The 22,743-nt window shown below is 33.2% G+C and overlaps 1 protein-coding gene across 3 annotated transcripts in view; it reads left to right on the top strand.

Moving 5' to 3' along the window:
* Positions 1-22,743, top strand: part of LOC123706465 (band 4.1-like protein 4) — a 53,824-nt gene that overhangs the window by 1,485 nt on the left and 29,596 nt on the right. For all 3 annotated transcript variants that reach the window (XM_045655765.1, XM_045655782.1, XM_045655773.1), the window contains exons 2-5: positions 9,824-9,952; positions 13,369-13,473; positions 13,727-13,848; positions 18,509-18,606. In XM_045655765.1, coding sequence (XP_045511721.1) covers positions 9,866-9,952; positions 13,369-13,473; positions 13,727-13,848; positions 18,509-18,606 — 412 coding nt within the window. In that variant the 5' untranslated portion in view covers positions 9,824-9,865. The remainder of the gene's footprint in view (positions 1-9,823; positions 9,953-13,368; positions 13,474-13,726; positions 13,849-18,508; positions 18,607-22,743) is intronic.

Raw genomic sequence — 22,743 nt, 5'->3', positions numbered from 1 at the left:
CTTTTTATCCTGGAAAAATACGTAGAAAAAAAAATAATCTTAATTTTTACAGTTTTATCCATAGACGTTCTGCAGAACCGCGAACACACGTTGCGCATTATTATAGGCCTAGCCGTATTTGGGTCCAATAGATATTTATAAGATGTCATTGTCAGAGTTACTCAAAATGGAAAAATAAACAGAAGAAGAAGACCGACATCCGCGCGGACGGAGTCGCGGGCGGAAGCTAGTTATTCTCATATTTTTATTAATAAAAAAATACAAACCAAAAATATATTACTCAGATAAAAAAAAAGTTTATATCCGCCTTACTTACCTACCTTCGACCAAAGATAATAAAATACTATATAAATATAATGTGCCTACGATGTACCTACCTGTAGGTATTAAAATTTCAAATATTTTTCGAATAGGTAGGTACCTATGATATACCTTAACAATTATTAAAATTCGAAATAAAAAAAAATCGGAGTTGGATTGTTTTATACGCTGCTGGCCGCAACTCCCGGCTGCGCCAGATTTTGACCGCCCAAGGATAAAAAACATAAGTAACAGAACCACTATGATATACCTTAACAATTAATTATTAAAGTTCGAAATAAAAAAAAATCGGAGTTGGATTGTTTTATACGCTGCTGGCCGCAACTCCCGGCTGCGCCAGATTTTGACCGCCAAAGGATAAAAAACATAAGTAACAGAACCACCACCTTTTTTAAAGTTTCTATGCCACTTGAAAAAAAGAAGAAATATTTCATAGTTCTTCTCTATCATCATTATAATACTTAGTTTCGAATATCTTATTTTGAACAAAAAAAACATTCCTCATTTTTATTATACCTACATAATATAAAAAATGTATGTCCTTATAGGTAGGTAATCGATTATTATTAGTCTTCATTTATTCAGAAAAGAAGTCTATATTACTTCCATATTACGAAATAATTTGTAGCAATAATTTATTTATCAGTTTGTTGGAGAGCCAGCCGAGGTTAGATGATTTAAAGGGTGAAATATGTAGTAGCCGCTTCCCGGAAAGAAACCCTTCCTATAAAATGGAAGTTTAATAAACTAAATGATTTCGGCAAGTGAGAAATGTTTATCAGACACAGAGTGCGTAAGTTAATTAGATATTTTTATATTATTCATTAATTTAATTCTTTAATGGAAGGTGTACTTAATATTAAGTCAGAAAGAAAAATACCTAGGAAATTTCTTTATAAAGTTAATATCAGTCGTGGCAGTAGCAGTAGTTAGGAAAGATAGCAATAGCACAAAATACTTAGCTAGGAATAGTTAAAAATACCATCGAAACTCTGATCTTAATGACTTTCACCCCTTAATCAGTAAATCTATTTTTTAAATATATTTCATGATTTATTTTATTTTGTGATTCAAATAGCTACAGAATAGCAAAGCTCTATGTTCCACAGGGGATTTAGATGTATTTAGTATTTGAATTTCAGGAAATAGGGAGGTGAAGTAATAAACCCACCCACTCAACTTATTAGACCCTAAACCAACGCTCATACATTTTCATATATGAAAACGGCAAGGAATTACAGACGATTCGTATAAATGTAAATCTGGATTATTTTTGAAATAACATTAATTTATATATCTTGAACAATGTGTAACTAAGCAATTATAGCCGTGGCAACTAGCAATTACTGGAGTTTCCTTATTCATCTTTCAAATGATGATCGTTGGGAAGTCGTCGTATCGAAAGTTCTGGTTTTTAATGAGTGTAATGTATCGATATTCGATACGATCTACACGATTCGTTTTTATGTTATTTATACGATTTACTTTACGGAGATTAAGGTTCCCATACGAAATCCACGCCGTGGAAGTAAGTTATTATATAACATGCACCATATTGATTTCTTGCAATTATTTCTCTGGCCCCAGACCACAGATATCTAGACAGATATACTCCCACTAATTCAAATAAAACTCTACACTAAAATTATATTTTACAAAAGTTCTTGAAATCCGTGTAAAATGCGGGCAATAAAAATATAGGATTTAACTGATGCACTATATTTAAAATACAATGCTGAAAATATGCTGTTGAAATATCATCCAATTGAAACTTTCTCGTTCCAAAGAAAATTTATTTGAATTAAAAAATTTTCTCATACCTACAAAATAATTATGTCTAAGAAAATATAAAAAAACTACCTAATTAACATTTATATTAGGTAAATACATGTACTTAAGACTTGTTACTTAATATTTATAAACTGACTGCATTTAAATGATCTGTCCAGATTTAGTATGTCAATCAAAGAAATTCAATTACAAAATCGAAATTAAATACATTTTACTTTTCTTACTTTCTTACTTTATACTTTATAGTCGTCAATCACGAAACTGTTGCGAAATTGAAGGTTAATTGGATTTCGTTTAAAAACATTTTAATGAATCCTTCATTGAGTGTTTGCGTATTTTACTATAAAATCTTTAATCGCTTGCTGGTTTGGTTTACTTGTGCTCGAGAGTGCTGGCAGGTTCGCTCTGGGGTCGAGGGTCCTCTTGTCCCCATTTCGATTTGTTAATCGCGGTTTAAGGGCTATAAACTTCAAATTCCTCTTTGATGCCATTGTTCCTTGTAACCAAAAATGTAGATGTTTTTCTTGTAAAAAGTCTTGACTATGTAATTTCTTTTAAAAATGAAGTTGGGAAAAATGCGCATATTTTAGCGTCTTTTATTGACGCTTTGATGGTGTCTCGAATAAATTAGGGGAAATAAATAAACTTGTTAATATTAACATAATGTAATATCTTTTTACATTCGTATGCGGAGCTTGTTAAGTGCTGTTTGGATTAAATTTTAGTTTGCTGAATTTTGTAACACGAATGAATGAAAACTTTATTTCATTTTATAATTTGTTTATTAATAAAATACCTTGTTTTATTGACTTCAATGTGAGTTACATTTAGTATTCAGTTAAATGTTATAAATGTATTGCACAGTTCATATGTATATATCACAGGCTATTCGCGCTAAATCGACGAAGAGCGTGGGCGCGGCGTGATTGTCATGCATTTACTACAAAGGTACCTCCGTCGGACAATGCCCATTTCCGATTAGCAGATTCAATTGTGTCGGTCACAACGCTCGAAATTCAGTGATGATCGCGCAAATAGACTAGACGTTGTATAATTTGGCCGATACTAAGGCAATCTTCCCTGTATTATACTGTCGTCGACTCTATCAATTTTGATATTTATAACTTTGAAGAAAACAATATACCAACTCTATTAGAAAGATGGTTCGAAAGTTGACAAAAGCCGAAAAAATAAAAATAAAATTGTGTCATATTTTATAAGCTTCCTGTATAAAAAGCACCTCTTAATTATTGTGTGAACTGGCACGCAAAAGCGGGGAAGTCTACTCGGTACGTATTTGAGAGCCCGTCACGAACAGTTTGCGGTCAGATCTTCCAATAGGAATCGAACTAATATCGTTCCATCCGCTTCACGCTACACCACTTCAGACGGTGAGATTCTCAAAGTTTCGTTGTTATTTAATTTAACCTCTTGTTATGCGGGCTGCCGAATCGCGAAGACTGGAAACGACGATGTTTAGTTCATTGTTGCAGAACTTAGATGAAATTGTGACGATCCGTTTAATTTGAAACATTTAATGCTGAGGACCTGCCTTATTTCACAAAGTGCCTGAGTGCCGTGCAAGCTTTGATGTTTTAAATTATTCTTCTTCGTTAGTTGCTCACTTAACCCCTGTTGCCCCCAAAGTCCAAACGTACTAAGCTAGCTAAATTTTATTATACTAACGACTTACACCTTGAGGTCGAAATGATAGGCTTATTTTCATAATACACAGAATTAATAAACTTTGGCATTTATATTTTAATAAGAAAAAAAGATATTTAATCATGTCAATCAATTAAATTTACCCTGCCATAAACGTTAATTTTTTCCCAGCTCCAAATAAGCAGTTATCATTGGAAATAAAGAGCACACACTTATTATATAGTAATCTATTTCGATCTCGTAGTATGTTTAATGATCTACTCTATAATAAAATCAGTACGGCGAACTAGTTAATTCCCAGGCCTCTTTTGAGAATTTTAAACTGTGGGCGGAGTAGCCGGCGTACGGAGGTGAGCCTTCACATGCTCTGTTCTTCTGATTGTTACGAGAGAGATCGCCCCGGGCTACCTGCCGTAATTTGAGAGCCGAGAAATTATTCATAATAATGAACGTATCCACAACTTAAAAAATCATCTCAACGTCCGTCTTCAAAGTCAAAACTGTAGTTAACAATTCTCTTAATAGCACCTTATATTTGTTGGCTCCGATTTGAATTCTTTTTTATTACACGACTATTTGGTACTTTTTAAAATTCACAAGCACTTTAAGCAATTTGCTCGAGCAACGTATGTCGCCGATGTTATATCATTCGTAAGCAATTCGTGCTTTTGGCTCTTTTCCAAGCAAGTACTCTAGTCCAAGTCATTTGTTAACTTTATATTAGATACATTGTATTTGTTTAATATTTATCCATTTATTATTAAAATCCTGTTGATATAATTTTTGAAAGATGATATCATCAGTCATCACTATCCCGGAATAATTTGTGTAAACAAAAAAGAAACAAATAAATGAAAAATACAACACAGACGTTCCACTTATAAGTAATTTGAATTCCACAGCGGCCGTTGTTTTTGTATGCTTTGCGTCATCTCCTTTATTTTTTATACGCTTTAAAAAACAGACAGGGGGTAACAGTATTTTCAGGAAATGATTTAAATGTACTTCTGGATGATAATATCTAAATCTTGAATAGGTGAGAGGATAACAGGTTTAACGTTTGGAAGCGCGTAAAGTGTGGCCTCAGTCATACAGCGTGCCAACTTTACGACGTCCGCCCGCCGAGATATGGCCTCTCGGATCAATTTATTCCCTAACGTGAAACATCACCTCCTATAACGCGTGTCTACAACAACATGCAACGCACATTGCGAGTGACTTATTGCGCATAAAATTCGAGCTGGGTCATTTGACTTAATATGTAGGCGCAATTCAATCTCAACGTTTTGTAACAACGACCACACTGAAATTCGTTCGCAAAATTACTTTTACGTTACATAAATTATTCATTCCTTACAACTCTTATTAACTCGCTCAATTATGACTCACTTCTAAGTCGTAATAGGAGCTTTGTCTTTGAAACTGCGTAGCCAACCGTTCTGTTTATCTTTTGTTTTCGTTTAACCCCGGCAAAATTATGCTACATTATGATATTCTAAATATTTTCGCTCAGCGAACAAATAGAGAAATATGCAAATTAAAAGCACAGTATGTCTGGTAGCGAATAACGATGCTGCTCATTGAAAGGCTTTTATAGAGATTGGAAAATTATCTCTATCGTCCTATTATTTAGTTTTAGCAATCAAAATATTTCGATTTCATCAAAGCACTTTATCCATTCAAATTGACGGTAGCATAAATGAATTCACGTTCTGTTAGTCAAACGTATGTCATTGAGTATTGACTCTATCTCTCACACAGATCTATCTATAAATGTATCCTATGGAGCGTGGGCATAATACAACAGCTATCGGTACATGTTTTAACAACTCTTTAATGCTACAAAGGTTTATTTCTTATAGGGAAGAAAAATTAAAAGTTACTTTTAGATTAACTACTTAGATTAGTAACGCGAATGCAATCTATTCATTACCAACATCTAAATATCAAATTGCAGTTCAAATTATTACTTGCTATTGCAAATATAAATACCACAACATCCATGGAAACAAACAAACAATATTAGTTAATAAATACATTATATTCAATAGTCAGTCCATGAGCATCGCACCCGATTGTAACCACTGGGCAGATCATATTATGACGATAACACGAGGTAGACTAAAGTACGGGCGGACGCTAGTGCATGCCGTCACGCGTCTGCTTTGCGCATACTAATCGCGACTCCGGGCACACACCACACGGCTCTAAACAAATTCACTGTTGGGCACACAAGTAATAGTTCAAGGGGTATGTTAGTACGCGCTACGTAACATGAAACCGGTTACAACGGTGCATTTTTATATTTGAATTCATATTTCATTTTCTAATTTACACTGAGCGGAATAAATGAAAAATTGCAATGTAAATTTTACATTGCGTAAGTTAAATATGATGTTTCGAATATTTTACAGTAAGCTTAAGCGTCACGAACAGATAGAGTCGGTCTTAATTGTATGGTGATAGAGTTTGATAGAATTCAAAATAATTAGAGATATCTATTGTTGTGGATTAAAATAAGTAAGTCTATGTTATTTATATTAGTTTTAGTGTTTTCATTTCCGTTTTAGGATTCCTGATATATTAAAAAATATCTGTTCCATGTAATATGTTTATTAACTATTATATTATAGATTAAATAATATAAAAATTATAGGCCTACACACTTCTAATACTTAGCAAAACAACACGAGTCTCTATAAAATGAATGAAAAGGTAAGCTTAATAAGTCGTGAAGAAGTTATGACAAAGGCTTAAGAAGGTAGTAAAAGACTTTATTAGCCCTGTGTAACTGAGAGAATATTAAGATTTATAAGCATAAAACTTTTTTAATTATATTTATTTATTTTGTGTTAATATTATACAATATGCAAATTACGATTTATAGTTTGTTAATGGTATATTATAAGTTAAAAAAGGTGTAAATCAGTTTTATTAGCGCTCTGGGACTGACACATCAATGTAGAGCTAATTAGCCAGTTTTACTTGATGTCTCTTTTTCGTAGTTGAATTAACCCTTCTTACTTTCACGACACATTTGAAGATCGATTGTTGTTTGGTAAGCTATCTACACTTTTTAACCGACTTCAAAAAAAGGAGGAGGTTATCAATTCGGCCGGTATGTTTTTTTTTTATGTATGTACACCGATTACTCCGTTGTTTCTGAACCGATTTACGTGATTCTTTTTTTGTTCGATGCGGGATGGTGTCGAATTGGTCCCATAAAAATTTTATTCGGATAGGCCCAGTAGTTTTTATTTTATGGGCATTTTTGCAAGTGCAAGTTTGTAGTCGGTTGTTTTTAACGCAGTTATCACTTGTTACTTATTATCTTATTGATGGTAGGTAGTATATTTCACGCACTCTCAAAAATGAGCAGGGTCAGCTAGTATAAAAATTCAAAAACATAATTATACTGATTAAGTATGAACACTGAACTCGCTTATTCAACTTTTGGTGTATATTTACATATTTTATCTCTTGATGATTAAAAGAAGATATAACACTATAATTTATAGATATATACAGTTATAAATTGGCATAGTTTTAATATTATGATTTCTTTACTTTCTCTCAGATACTTTCTTTAATATTAAAACACTGCTATACATATTTAAAATCCGATAATAATGAAATGCTAGGTTAAGGTATGTATGGTATTTTTTATCAATTATACATATTATAAGTAACAAATAACGGGCTATTTTTTAAACCGATTGCTTAATTTTGGTAAAAAAATAACACATTGAGCTTTTCCTAATGTTGTAGACTTTACCTTTTGGATTACCCTACTTCTTTAATTTATGTTGTAACGGCGGTAATAAATAATTATGATTTCTATAATTACAAAGCTTATTTAAGTAAATATAATCTTTGTTATTGTGCAATATTTAAGTAACTTAATACTGGTTTAAATTTAAATTTTATTTTAATACATATTACCTTTAAATTAAATATTCTATCATAACATAGCGTGAAGCATTTCCGTGGTTCTACTTTCGATTCGAGAAGCAATTCTAGCCTCTTGTGTGCAATATTAATATTTTGCATTTAAAGGATAATTTGAGCACCGTAATATAGAAAAAGCTTCGGGCTTGAACATATTTTACTTGCACTTTAGATACGGGAAGATCATATCCGTATCACTCCTTATCAAGAAGTACTTTTTCATTATGAGTAATAGCCTACAATAAATCACTTTAAAATGTAATATACTGTATATTATTATCAATATGCGGCATATAAATTCTTAAAAAATAGAAATAATTCGAACACAAAACGGAATTCAAACCTCAGTCTTCTGCCTAGGCGGAAAATCAAAATATCAAATTCAATATGCAGCATGCAATTTTTTATTTTACTAGTCCTGATATACAGATAGATGAGATATATACAGTGTCTTTTGTTTTTGAACAGTTTCGCATATTTTGTATAATTCCTTACGTATTGAATTATTATTGCCACCGCTGGAATTGACAAATAACAAGAAGACGGGCCTCGCGCGAGGAATTTTAACGTTTTCCTTACGTTTAATTTGAATTTAAAGTAATTTATTTATGCTAACAACGACAAATGCTGAATTCAAAGATTTTGTTGAAGCTTTCCTGCGAATGAGTATTTCATAAATTAAACATAATTAAAGTGTTGGTGTTATGTTCCCATTAATATTTTAACAGAGTAAGAGAAATGAAATATAATGATTGCTTTCATTCCATTCCCATGTGCATCATAAAAGATAGGAATTAATGAACAAAGAAGTGGGAAATTGCAACGGTAACCGCCGCGATGTAATTGTCTCTTACTGAAGGCGCATATAAGTCCATCATACGATTACTTCTTACCGTTTTTTAATCAGAAACCAAATGCGTCTTTAAAATCATTGCAAGATTGTATTCAGAGGTTATTATTATTATAGCTAATATAAAAAAGTGAAATATTTTAAATTGTGCGAATTAAAACATTTTATAGATTGATTGGAAGGAATAGTAAAAAGTTTTGTCGAATAATAGGATATTTCTAGGCCTCTGTAATTATTTCTATCGTGTGACTAAATAAATAAATATGATTATACTAATTTTATGCTCTAACAGTTTATAGCCGCTTTACACGAGAACATCATAATTTAGTCAATGTTTGGTTCATGCCCTCATAAATTTTCGTGTTCAAGCCTGATCGTAGGAAAAAGTTATAATGTCAAATCACATTTTCTTCTTGTTGAGACAATGGCGGGAAATGTTTTCTACGCGTGGGGGCGGCAGCTTCGGTGTGGGGTCAATAGTGGGAGCACTAATCTCTGTCAGGATCGTCCGGATTAATAGCTCGTATTGCCGTCTTTGTTGTTTGTTTCCAAGTTCTCACTTTACTCAGTTGTTAGAAGGTTCGCGTTGCGCTACATTCACAGTTTTAATGATATTTGTTTGCCACCTTTACAGGTATCCAGCAGAGAATAAGTTTAATGTTTAAAAAATCAACATTTTAATTTTACAACGTATTTGAATAGGGCGGCGTTGTATGATTTTTATTAACGTGCAGTCTGAAAAGGGAAAGTTCAATTTAGTCGCGGAAAGTCTGGCGTTCCCCGGGCACAATACGCGTCCATCAATACTCACTAATAAAATTGTATGCAAACGTGAGCTTGAAAAATCCCGTCAAATCAAATCCGCCTATTAGGGCGGGCGCTGCTACTAATTAAAATAAAATTGTTAAAACAGAAAGCGGTGCGCGCGTTTCCCTGGACTAACTTTTAACGAGGATATATTTGGTTTCGACCAACCCTTTGGTGATTTTACTATTGAGTCTCGCTGCAAATAACTCCGTAATTGCCTTCAAACAACTTTAGCTTTGAGCGAGAAAATGTACGTAACATTCATGTTTTGGAATACCTGAGCAATGCACAAGATAAACATTGCATCGTAACCGCGAATGTATAATGTCTGCATGCTGAATGCTCCAAATGACGCGTTTAAGAATTAATTATTGTACAAAATGTTTACATTTTTTTATTATTTTCTTTGTTATTAAATTAACTGATTATAAATTGTTACAGATGAAAAGAAAGCTGCAATATACACAAGAATAAGACATCAAGATGATGGAATGTTTGTGTCCTGCTCCACGGACTCTGGCATGTCGCGTGGTTCTACTTGATGAAAGAGAATTATTTCATGAAATACAGGTAAAGGCTTTACAAACATACTAGTTCTACAATACAAAGTAAACAAACTACTTCGATACAAATCTATCACGTTTCGTTGCAAAATCTTAAATATTTCCTCCATCAGAAATTGGATACATTATTTCAAGCTCACGGACGTCCCTAAAGACGGCGGCGGTATTTTCAATTTCGCCGTATCATGAAACAACGCATGGATTTTTTCTCCATTTCTATTCCTTTACTTTTGAAGTGCAGCTATTCCGAGACGAATTATTTGAAGTATACCCAGGGGCTCAAGAAAGGTCTTTTATATGCGGGGCTCGGGTCCAAGGTGCGAGCGATGAATTCAGTGAATCGTACGTCGTCTCTATGAATATTAAATTCTATTTGGCTCGCATTGTTGCGCGGTGAATGTGAGAGTGGATCGCGAGCGACTCCGCGCCCTCCGCGTGTCCTCCGCACGTGGCTCACTTACATGTTTCCGAAAACACACTCACTCCGATGATGCATAAACATGCGACATTCAAATCAGCCTGTAACGGCAATCAACTAACGACGCACATAGGAGCAACTCCTGTTAGTCTCCGAATTATATTCATAAACAGTCAAATATTCATAAAGGAACACACTGCTAGTATTACCGAATAACTTACTAACGATGTAAATAACATTCGTAAATAATGTCCTATATTTAGGTCATAACTAATACATTAACAAAGAGACTCTTTTGTTTTTCCAAATATCACTTGTAAGTTGTTCGTGAAACAAATTCTTGAGATATATTGCGCTAAAATCTTCCAATTTGGACAAAGTGGTAACGACGAGAGTTCGACGTTTTCCGTTAAATTGTATGGTTATTTTAGATAAATCGCCGTCCTTCCCCTACAGTTTTCCTATCTACAAAGGAACATTTATCTTGAACAGAACCGACGACAACTTTTCTCTTTCCGCATTAGTAATTTGTACGGCTTTATTTATTTGATATATTTCTATTTATTTCAATTTTGATTAAATTCTTAAAAATTATTTTCGATTTCACTGACAAGTATTTTTCAAGTGTACAAGAAACGAAAAAATTTAAATATCTTTTGGTGTATTTTTTTAAGTTTAACTTCCAATAATTCTACATAAATCATTAATTATTAATTTGTAGACTACAACCTTATATGCTTATAAATGATCATAAATTACGTAACCCTATATTATGCTTATAAAGGATCTATATGAGGTGTGTGCTATGCATTGTTATATTTAAGCGATCCTAAAATATACTGGCTTTTTCAATGTCTTCAATTAAAGTTGGACCATTTGAGCACTGAAACTCCGCTAACCTAACAAAAACATTTCCTCTGTTTAAAGTCTCGGCTTAAGAATTATATTCCCGTTTCAAATCATTGAACGTAAGAAAGACGAAGAGTCGTATAGCAATTTACGAGGAAAGCTTAGCGAAGTAAGTGTGGGGCTATTGCGAACTGTAGGTATTGTCGCGGGAGTAAATTGAGACGACAGTATTTCACGGTCTGTTGCGTACCTAGATGCACCTTGCGTTATATTGATAACTTTGTTAAGGCACTTTCAAAAGCCCTATTAGCAATTACGAACCCCCCATAATTGCGTTAAACAATGCCTTTCTAATTTTTCTTTATGACCAATTTGAAAGAAATTACGTAGGTAATTCAATCCTGTTCGTGAGAGGGTTGACAAGGAAATCATTATGTTTTTCTTTAATTAGGAAAGGGGAAGCCTTTTTTTTGAGTAATTAAATGTTTGCCATAAATAAGCAAAAGAGAGGAGTAGAAGGCGACAAGGGCACAATAAGTACAATTTTCTTTTACTTGATTTGGAAGTTTTAAAGGTATCTAAATTTCTTATTAATATTAAAGAATAATGAAATGCATTGTAACTTCTAAATGAAGGTGGCAGTCGATACTTTTGTCGCGCTGGGATAATAAATCAAACTACCTATTGGAATTCAGCGTCGCTCGATAGGTATACATATATATAAATCACTAGGGTTTAAAATTAAATGTTGCTGTCGACAAACAGACTGTCGTTTTGTATAGATAGTGCTGATGGCCCGAGGCGCAGATCGCGTGCACACAGCACAATGTACGAATGAGCTACCCGCCATGTCTGCCGACAAATTTTCAAATCGTTACTTGTTTTTTTAACTGAACATACCCCGCTCGGAGCAAACGCGCTCTGTTATTAAATCATTTATTATTCAACTCTTCGAACTGTTTCGCAATTATCCCACAAACTGACGCAGAATAACCGAATGTTGATACATACCGTTTGTATAACATGGAACCTAACCGCTTAGTCGTTATGTGATTTAATTTGTTACGGTAAATATTTTAGTTTAGTGGATGCTATGAATGATAAAATAATATATGCGTCCAATATTGCAATTGAATTTGTGGACAGTTGACGACCTTTATTGAATAGTTTTTACATAATTAAATTGTAATAGAAGCAGACAGGTGCGGTTAACCAAGCCATTTAATTGTGATTTTAATGCATCATATACCTACATAATATTATGTTGCATAAAGTATAAAAATTAAAACCTTTTAATAGTCTCTGCTACCTATTAGACTAATACATACAAACCCAAATCTTAGTGGCTGAAACTAAACCTTCTCTCAGACTTGTAATAATTGTTTATAACGTAACATGCACATTAATAAAAAACATTCGATTTTACCACGATTCCTATATTAAACGAGAAACTACCAAGATCATAATATAAGGAAATAAACAGTTAATTTAATAATATACATCGATGCTGTATCAAGCATAATTTGCATGTGACGGAAGGGTTCTGCTAATTTCTTTTGAAACCGACGATTTAGACGCTACTATAAGTGATCGGGCTTGATCCGTGATGATGCGTGAGAGCTGCTGTGAACCCCATCATTATACTGCCAAGTCTACATCACTACTGGTCTTACAGGTCCTTAGGATCGCGTGCGAATTAGCTTAATTGTGGAAAGCCCAGCGCCGAGAAATGATAATTGGAGATAGCAGCGCCGGTATCGTGGGAGATCGATTTTTATTTGATTCGTTCGCTTTTTTCATTCCCATCTTATGCGTGAATGGATTCGTGATCTTTTTTATTGTTTTTTTTTACAGTTTATTGCACAACATTTTTTTGAGAGATGCGAATGTTTTCCTGTTGATGGAAAATCAAAATAAATATATTGCCATAGCTACAGTCTGCTTAAGTCTTTCGGATTAAGTCGGTCTGACAGAAATTTTCCTCGCAAATACGAGAAAAACCTTATCGAAGTTACTATGGGAATAATAAGCGACCTTTAAATTGTTACAAAATGTAGCATTTTCTTCAGTATATAAATATTTATATTCATCTAATAAGAAAAAATCAGATAATGTAGTAAGTATCAAATAATTCTAAAAGTAGTTTTTGTTTGTAGGACAATAGCGCTGGTCAAGCACTCCTGGATGTTGTATTCAGACACTTGGATCTTCTAGAGACGGCTTACTTTGGACTGCGATACGTTGATCAAGACAATCAAACGGTAAGTAAATATAGTAGTTAGACTCATCTGAAATACTAATTAGACAATGTGACCAAATATCTATCAAAAATGAACATACCAAACAAAAGCTTTACCAAAATCCTGTGTGAACTGAAATCCTTTAGAATATGGACATTGTACCCTAGCATTACTATACTCTATCCATTTAAGTTCACCATAGTTTGCGGAGTAGTTCTCGTAAAACATGACGAACTTAGATGGATTCCCGTCTTCATATAAATATGGTTTTCAGCACTGGCTGGACGCCGGGAAACGTCTGCGGCGGCAACTTCACAGTTCCGACACACACACGTTCTATTTCGGTGTCAAGTTCTACGCGACGGACCCTTGCAAACTATTAGAGGAGATAACGAGGTAATTTCTACGTTAATTTGATACTTTATAAGATTATTTTCCTTCAGTGACTGGCGGTATGGTGTACAAGATTTATTCTATTTGATAAGATGACCTATAATATATTATTATTACGTGAATATATTAATATTCATTGGATAACGAAGGCAAAATAAAAGGTTCCATTGATTTGATTCATTGTTACGATAATAAATTGGATATCGATTTCTTATTTGTTGTTTTATGATTTATGAATTCATTCTTCTATCCCGAATGGAATATGAACATTCTATTCGGGATTAATGATCGTAAATCATAATAATATAACCTACTAAAAATATTATGAATATTTTTAAAGTTATTAAAATCTTCCTAGGTTTTAGGTGCGTGGTAAAATATACGAGCTACTTATAATTTTATAGAGTGGCGGATTTTATGTTTGGTTCTTAACAGAAACATAAGCGAATTTAACGTTGTTTTTATACACTGGTCGTTAAAAGCTTTTAATGAAGCGTCGTAATAGATATATTTTATTTTTATGAGAAACGTTATACTTGATAATATTAAGCACGAGGAATCCGTAAATATAGATATCCCACCAAAAACATAAATGTAAAAATTGGAGCCGAGTTCAATCGTTGACTTAATTTGCCAAAAAAAGAAATGAGATCTAAATGTGTGCCAAGTTCTGCAGACAGTCCAGAAATTTATTTACAAAGATGTATTAAGTTCTTAGGTTGACTGAAAACTCAATTGTTTTATTTTCCCTTAGAGAACAATGTTTATTCCAAAATATAACTTTTTTAATTTGAATAATATAATTATTTTCACAAAGCAAACAACTAATGACCTATTGAACCCCATAATTTGATGAGGCTAGTTTTTAGAACCTCACAAAATATAAACAGTATGTAAAACTAGCCTCATCAAATTATGGGGTTCAATAGGTCATTAGTTGTTTGCTTTGTGAAAATAATTATAGTATTCAAATTAAAAAAGTTATATTTTGGAATAAACATTGTTCTCTAAGGGAAAATAAAACAATTGAGTTTTCAGTCAACCTAAGAACTTAATACATCTTTGTAAATAAATTTCTGGACTGTCTGCAGAACTTGGCACACATTTAGATCTCATTTCTTTTTTTGGCAAATTAAGTCAACGATTGAACTCGGCTCCAATTTTTCCATTTATGTTTTTGGTGGGATATCATTACTTTTTGTACAGAAAATTATTCTGCAAATTTGATTTACTTTATAAATATATATAATACTTTTTTTATACGATTTTTTTTTCTTGCGGTTTCTCTGTATGGTTTGTTTAGTATTATTTTATATATTTTCTTGTATGTTATGAATGTCAGCGCACATTGCCCCGTCATTATCTGCAATTTTTTAAACTCGTTTTCTGTTTAAAAGATTACATGATTTTCTAAACATCCAGCGTGAATTTGTACACACACTATTACCAAGATGCAAAGATCGTTGTAGAAGAATCGTCGCCTTACTCCATGACGTTACGGTATTGCCATGACGCGATCTTGAAATTTTACTCTAAACGCGCCTAAATATGTTTCACTCATATTAATATTACGCAAATTAAATCATTTAGACCTTCGACGAAGCCTTCTTCCATTACACCATTTATGGTAATTATTTTTGCATGCTTGTATTGGCTAAACATGTTTGTGCTTTATTAATATAATTGTATCACCATTGAATACCATGTTTAAAGCAAAATAAAGATTTTATTTATTTATTTATTTATTTACACTGAAATAAAAACTAAACTAAACACTCATAAATAAAGAATAAATAAATGTGAATATGTAAAATTATATATTATTTTTAACTGTATTAGCAATAAAGGCAATATTTTTATTACAATTTTCTTTTATTTTACGTTTAATAACAGTTTTGAATAAAGAAATCATGCAATCGAAGTAATCCGCCCTAGCGATACTAGCGCGAGTGAGTGTGATGTCAGAGGCGCTTCGAATCTACAGATGTTTCGTCCTAAAATATGTAAACTTCAATAATCTATATCTCAGTCATTTATTGATGGATTTCAAAATTTTTTTCGGCCACTGATTAGTTTTTATCTATTTTTTAAGACTAGTAAGTTGATTATACTATTTTCTTTTTTTTTAAACTTTTCCATTTTTCCATACAAACAAAATTTATGTCATTGAAAAAAAAATTAAATACAAATAAATTTAGTATTTTCTGATTTTTTCCTTTGTACACTCACCATTACCTAGTTGATTACAAAATTTGAACTTTCTAGGTCATCTGGAAGTGGGTTAGGTTTTGTATATGTCTATAAGTCAGTCAGTCTTAAAAATTGCGATTTTTGGATATTAATATCTACGCAACTGTTTAATCTGTATTTATGAAATTTAAGGTTCTTGTTTATCTTGAGGTCCTCTTGATATGTACCAAATTTGGTTTATATAACTTAAATAGTTTTCGAGTTATAAGGGGGTGAAAAGTGGCTCGAAATGGTTCGTGTAAATATACACACGGCTGCTGCTCGCCAGTTCTCTTTGCTTGAACTCGGCTTGACACGCTGCCGCGTGTCTAGATTAGGTATATTGCTCGCTAGTTACGCATTATCATCAGACTAAACGAAATTATTTCCATTTTTCAGTTATAGTCATACATCATTCAAATTCAAATTATGTATAAGGATTAAGGACTGAGACTTATTTTTCTCAAGAAACTCACCTTGCTCTTAACACAGCAAAAACAACATCATCACAAAGGATTCCCAAGTATCTCCCGAATATGTGTTGTAGCTCTGTAGAGGATGGCAAGTGATAATAAAACACATCTGCGCTGCCCTCGTACGTGTTACCGTCCACTCAGCACTATATACTACCTTTGAAACTGTTACAGTTATGGCACTGAGTATTCTCTCCGCCCGACACTATCGAAGGACCTTCCATACAATAAAAGCTCCAATTCGACCAATTTAAGAATGTATGTCTAGTACCAGATAAAGTTCTGTTCACGTACGCGGTACGCGTATAAACTGCGAATATAATTAAAACAATCCCTTCATTTCGATTTATATTCAAATTATATAACAAAGTTTACCTAATGAGTGTTTTACTTAGTCTACTAAGACTGTCAGAGCCCTCTAAGACTCCTTTAGAAGGGGAGTCGTCTTGCAAAACTTGGTACAATCCTATTCGCTTTTACAAAGAACGAGTGAATGAAAAGGGAGCACCCCCTTTGTCAGCTTGGAAGTCAATTTTTAAGTTACGGCCCCTTATTAAAGTTCTGACTTCGGCGATGGTAAAAGGGGATCGGAAGTATCTATTTATTGTGAACCTTTAACAATGATCGGACATTTACAAACACTGACAATTGTAGTGTATTTATTATCTTGCTGATTGATTGTTTGTTTATTGTTTTTTTATTGAGGCTACATTATGATACACTTAATGAAAGTTAACAATAATCATCATCACATGTACTGCATCCTACCCTCTTAACTCATTTCAAGAGATTAAAATATATTAGACTAGCTTTCCGCCTGCGGCTTCGCCCGCGTTTTCAAAGAAAAACCCGCATAGTTCCCGTTCCCGTGGGATTTCCGGGATAAAACCTAGCCTATGTTACTCGTGGATAATGTAGCTTTCGAACGGTGAAAGAATTTTTAAAATCGGTCCATTAGTTTATGAGCCTATTCATTACAATCAAACAAAGTTTTCCTCTTTATAATATTAGTGTAGATAAGTCTTTCATTTATTAGATTTCATTCTAGCATAATTATCATCCAATTATATTTATAATTACTTATATATAATTCATAATCGGAATTACCAAGGGAAAACAAGGTTTAATTTTGTTTTATGTCACCATATAAAATGGTTGATAGGTATATAATATTGAAGGAGGGACAAGGAACAAAGAAATTCTAAGAACCCTCGCAGTAAACCCGGTGAGCCGGCCGTAAACACGCGTAGCTATGATAAAATGAATAGTTGAATAGACCAAGGCACCAAGCATTAGAGCACTCGGGATTTAGCTACGTTTCAATAAAATAGTCCCACGAGCTTTCATTTCATAAGCAATTTTAATTGGATAGGTACGCTTCCTTCCGCGAATGCAAATTATGTAATCTGCGTCTCCAAATTTACATACTTCTTTTTATATTTCTTTATTTTAAAATAAAGAGAACTGCACGCTGTAATAAGAGAATTTAATGGTGAAAATTAAAGTTCAAGTAGAATTTTTAAAATCGTACCGTTCCTTTCCTCGGCCGTAATGAGAAAAGATATACTCAGATGTTTTATTAAATTTTCGTTATAGCGTTGTTGACACGTCCCCCCGGGAGAGACGCGATCAGTGCCTTGCACGCTAGCCTCCGCGAGACGTGCTGAGCAACCTGCCCTTATGTAAAGAGACGCAGCTTAATAATCGCAATATCTTTGAAAATCTTTGCTTGATGGACTTTTAATATTTAATTTCCTTTTAAGGACTGGTTTCAACGACGCTTTCATTAAGACCACTTAAGCTGAAGAAATATGACAAAATGAAATGGTTTCGTAAATCATAAATTATTCTGTCAGTTTAAAGGGATTTTCGCTTTCTTTTTATGATATCTATCTACACATCTTTTCGGATGTTTTCATTTACGGTATACGTCGTGTTATAACAGTATTTATTTTTGCCAGGTACCAACTGTTTCTGCAGCTCAAGCAAGATGTGTTACGCGGTCGGTTGCCTGTCAACTTCGATCTGGCAGCAGAGCTCGCCGCTTACGTCCTACAATGTAAGTTTTATTACTTTTCACTTAATTTCCACAGAATTCTGAAAAAATATTAAGCATATTTCAGAGAATCTTTTGTTACTGCTCCAGAAATAAAAGTAAGTTAAAGCACCATACCAATTTCATAAATACAAACTTTGTGTTTATATTCGTTACTTTTTCTTGATTGCTTATTCAAACTAAATTATTTGTATTGATTTGAAAAAAAAGGAATATACGTAAGAATCAAATTAGAATATATAAAATCAAATTCACTTATTGAATTAGGTATGAGTTCAATCTATATTTTGACAATTAAGTATTACACAAGATAACCACAACGACATCTTTATTGTCCTTATTCGTCTCTCACGCCATCCACCCGATAGCAATCTCAATTCTCAAGGCATAAGTACAGATATTTTACGGTAGCCACATCTTGAGGAGCATGTTAAACAGTGGTTCCCTATTGTCATAGACATTAAATGGGAGCAGTAAGCATTGTCGTATTGGCATAAGGCCAAAACCCCATGAAGGCACAAATATTGCTACCATACAGACTTAATTCGCAATTAATCGGACTCCAATGTTTTTTCCGCAAAGCTTAGTAAGCTAAAGCTCGGATTAACTAAACAATGTTTGCTATTTTGTTAATAAGACCCTCGTCATGTGCCTTACAAAATTATTTGTTAAAATAAACTTCACATAAATTCACTAAAAAAAATGCACGTGAACTCTCTGCGTAGTTGTCAAAATGTTGAGATGCACGCTGTTGTATTTTTAAAGTCTTTGCGAATGAATGTTTGTCCGGTATTTTTGGTTTGTGCGGTTTTCCACTATCGTACCGATCCTCCCACTTAATAGCCTTTTCGTAGCTAAACTTTACGAGCCAAAATTCAAACAACTCCTATTTGGCCTTTGCCGCGGGCAAAATAAAAGTAAAAAGAAAAAGTACTTTTGGAAAAATAAAAAGTTTTTCGTATATAGTTCTTAGTGCTATATATAGAGTGCTTAAAAGTTTGACACAGTTCAGACAACATTCAACTAAAACAATATGTTGAATTACCTAGCATTAAATGTCAAACATAATTTATTATTATAACTTGTAGATAGAAATAGATAGGTAGGTAGTTAGTACGTGAACATAAAAATATATTAATATTTTGAAAGAATATCCAATTAACTAATAATTTGCCTTGCACCGACTTTCAGTTGGCTCCTTTATCTACCAAATACAATTGAAACTGGTTCAATTCCGTTGCCAACGACAGCAATTGTTAGAAATGTTTTCCATAGCTGCATACTACGATAAGACACTTTACTCTGCCTCCTGCTCTTTATTCGATTTCATTCTTTTCTAAGGCTAAAAGCAAATATTATAATGGAAAGATAATATAAAATATTATATTTTTATTATTGTTGTTAATTATTCCAAACAAAAGTCGGACAAACATAAGCCTAGTAATAAACGCTGTGGATTAAAAGATAAGTGAATACAATTAATGACATCGTTATTACGGCAAAATTTAATAAAAAAATTGATGCTATTAGTTATGATGATGTTAATGATTTTATATTTTTATATAAAAAAAAACATCTACATATTACTTATATACATAGTGAAGTTTAAAAATGCCTGCATGCGTTAATTTTTAACAATATAAAAGAACTTTCCATGCAACTTTATGAAAGTACTACAAAGAAAATAATGTTTATTCTCCTTGTAGGTATGTATTTAGGACGACTTTTTCACATTGGTACATTCTCATTTCGCACAGAAGACGAAGATATAATTATCTCCCTTACCTTTGATGATACCCGAAGACAGTTAATTATGTCTGGAATCTAATATTTTCATTAATATTTACGTGTTAATTATAATATTATCATTATTAATAGCAGGCTATATTGTTGTACAATATTGCTGTTATTTTACTTTTACATTTTTAGTTTTGAAACTGATTATTATTAATTTATGATGTGAATTTAGAGTTAGATCGATATTGTATTTACTCGTGTCACTTTAGATTTCAGATTATAATTTAACAAATTTATTAATATTCTCAGAAACGACGATGGGTTCCAAATAGGTATATAGGTATACAGGGTGTCCCAAAAAGTAGTGATGAACGGAAGCTGGGAGGTAGAGGACCTAGAGGGCTATCCGAATCACCCCCATGTATGTTATGCGATTTTTCGTATTTTCGGAGTTATGACCTTTTTTTCAATTTTTCGCCTATCGCCGAGTACGATGATATTTTCACTCATGGTGACGTCAATTATTGCGCTAGATGCCTGATTTTTTTTGTGTGCTAAGCTTAGAGGTAGGCCAATTCAGCATGGTAACATTTACTATCGTTAGATCTTCGAATGGAGTAAAGAAAAGAATTAAATGCCAAGAAAGGTAAAATTACCCAGTATGTCTACAACTTCAAGGGCCCATAAAAAAATAAAATCACATAAAAAAAGTTTTCCATTTGGCTTTTAAAAACTTGCTCTATCTATCAGGTAGCTTCCCTAAAAATTTCATTTTATTATTCAGAAGGCTTCAATCGAAAAATTGAAATCTAAGTGTGGTAAGTGCAAAAATTTTTTTAACGTGATGATCATTAAAACCAATAAATAGGTGTCTAATTACCAGAATTTTTTTAAAATAACCCCGCTGTTGCCCAATGTTAGTGCGACATCACCATAAAAAGTTGTCTTTTAAATGTTTGAATGCCCTTTTATCATTTTTAATGGTTTCTTCTGCTACTATGAATTTCCGGGTTATTTCGTCCAAATTCTCTCAAGTAGCCGAGGTCTTCTTAGTATCACCATTGAAACAAATCAATGGGGTTTAGGTCGAGGGACCGTGGAGGCCATGCTTTAAGGCAGGCGTCACCGGCGCATGCGCAGGCTGCAACGACCAATCCATCTTTCAGGGTATCTTTGCCCTTTAACCTGGCCTCCACGGTCCCCGGACATAAACCCTATTGATTTTTTCCGTGGGAATACTACAAAGACGAGAGACTGCCACAATTTGGACGAAATAACCCGGAAATTCATAGTAGCAAAAGAGACCATAAAAAATGATAAAAGGCATTCAGAAATTTAAAAGACAACTTTTTACGGTGATGTCGCGCTTGCATTGAGCAACAGCGGGGTCATTTTAAAAATTTCTGGTAATTTAACACCTTGTTATTGGTTTTAATTTGTTTTTATTATTCATCACTAGCTGTTGCCCGCGACTTCGTCCGCGATTACGTCGTTTTTCGTCATTCGTCGTTTAAAAAAAAATACGTGACACTTTATTTTTGAATGTTCTTAATTATTGTCTCTTATAAAATTTAACTACATTAAAATTGAACACTGATAAAAAAATCTTAAAATCTAAAGACAACATGAATGAATGTGATTTAAATTCTACAGTACTTAGTATTTCAAATAATAATCTAAATTAAATGTAGATTAACAGTTTGAGCGCACCATTATAGAATATGTACCTAAGTATTAAATTACGTCAGTATACATAGGAACTTTACTAAAAACACGATGACTTTCTTTCGCGCTCGGTACCACAAACTAAGCATGTTTGTGGTACCTACGTGGCCCGCGTCCGAGTTCTCCTCCGTTGCTATGCGAAAATACATTCGTTGCTCTACGGTAGGAAAAATTGTAATACTGTGGCCTGGGCGTTATAACACGTCCAGGGAGTTCCTGAGTGCCGATATCACCATCTTGAGGAAAAGCTTCTAATGTCGATTTAAAACTGCATACATACGAATTAACCTGTTCTAAAATAATTGTGAAATGAGTTCAGTTTTAAATTTGAGAAATATTGATTTCTTGTATTCCACTATTCGTTGTAGTCGAATACAAAATATATTTAAACAAACTTAGGTTGGCCTTCAGGCAAAAGGGATCCTATCAAATGGCAAACTTGACCTTGTAAGTTGTATCTTAAAAGTAAGCATGAAAGGACCTTCTGATAATTATTGAGCACCAAAGGATCATTTGAAACGCACTACTATAAGAGCGAATATTGTCTAATAACAGTTTAGATTGCACAGTATGTTCCTCTAAAAGTAGTGATTTCAAAGGTTCCGGTGTATCTTCAAACGAAAGCCGTCTCCTTACTCCACTTTAAAGCATGTAAAGCATGCAAAGAACATACTACGT

The sequence above is a fragment of the Colias croceus genome, chromosome 1 (assembly GCF_905220415.1).
Source record: "Colias croceus chromosome 1, ilColCroc2.1".
Taxonomy (NCBI): Eukaryota; Metazoa; Arthropoda; class Insecta; order Lepidoptera; family Pieridae; genus Colias; species Colias croceus.
This window is presented reverse-complemented; position numbering and strand designations above follow the sequence as displayed.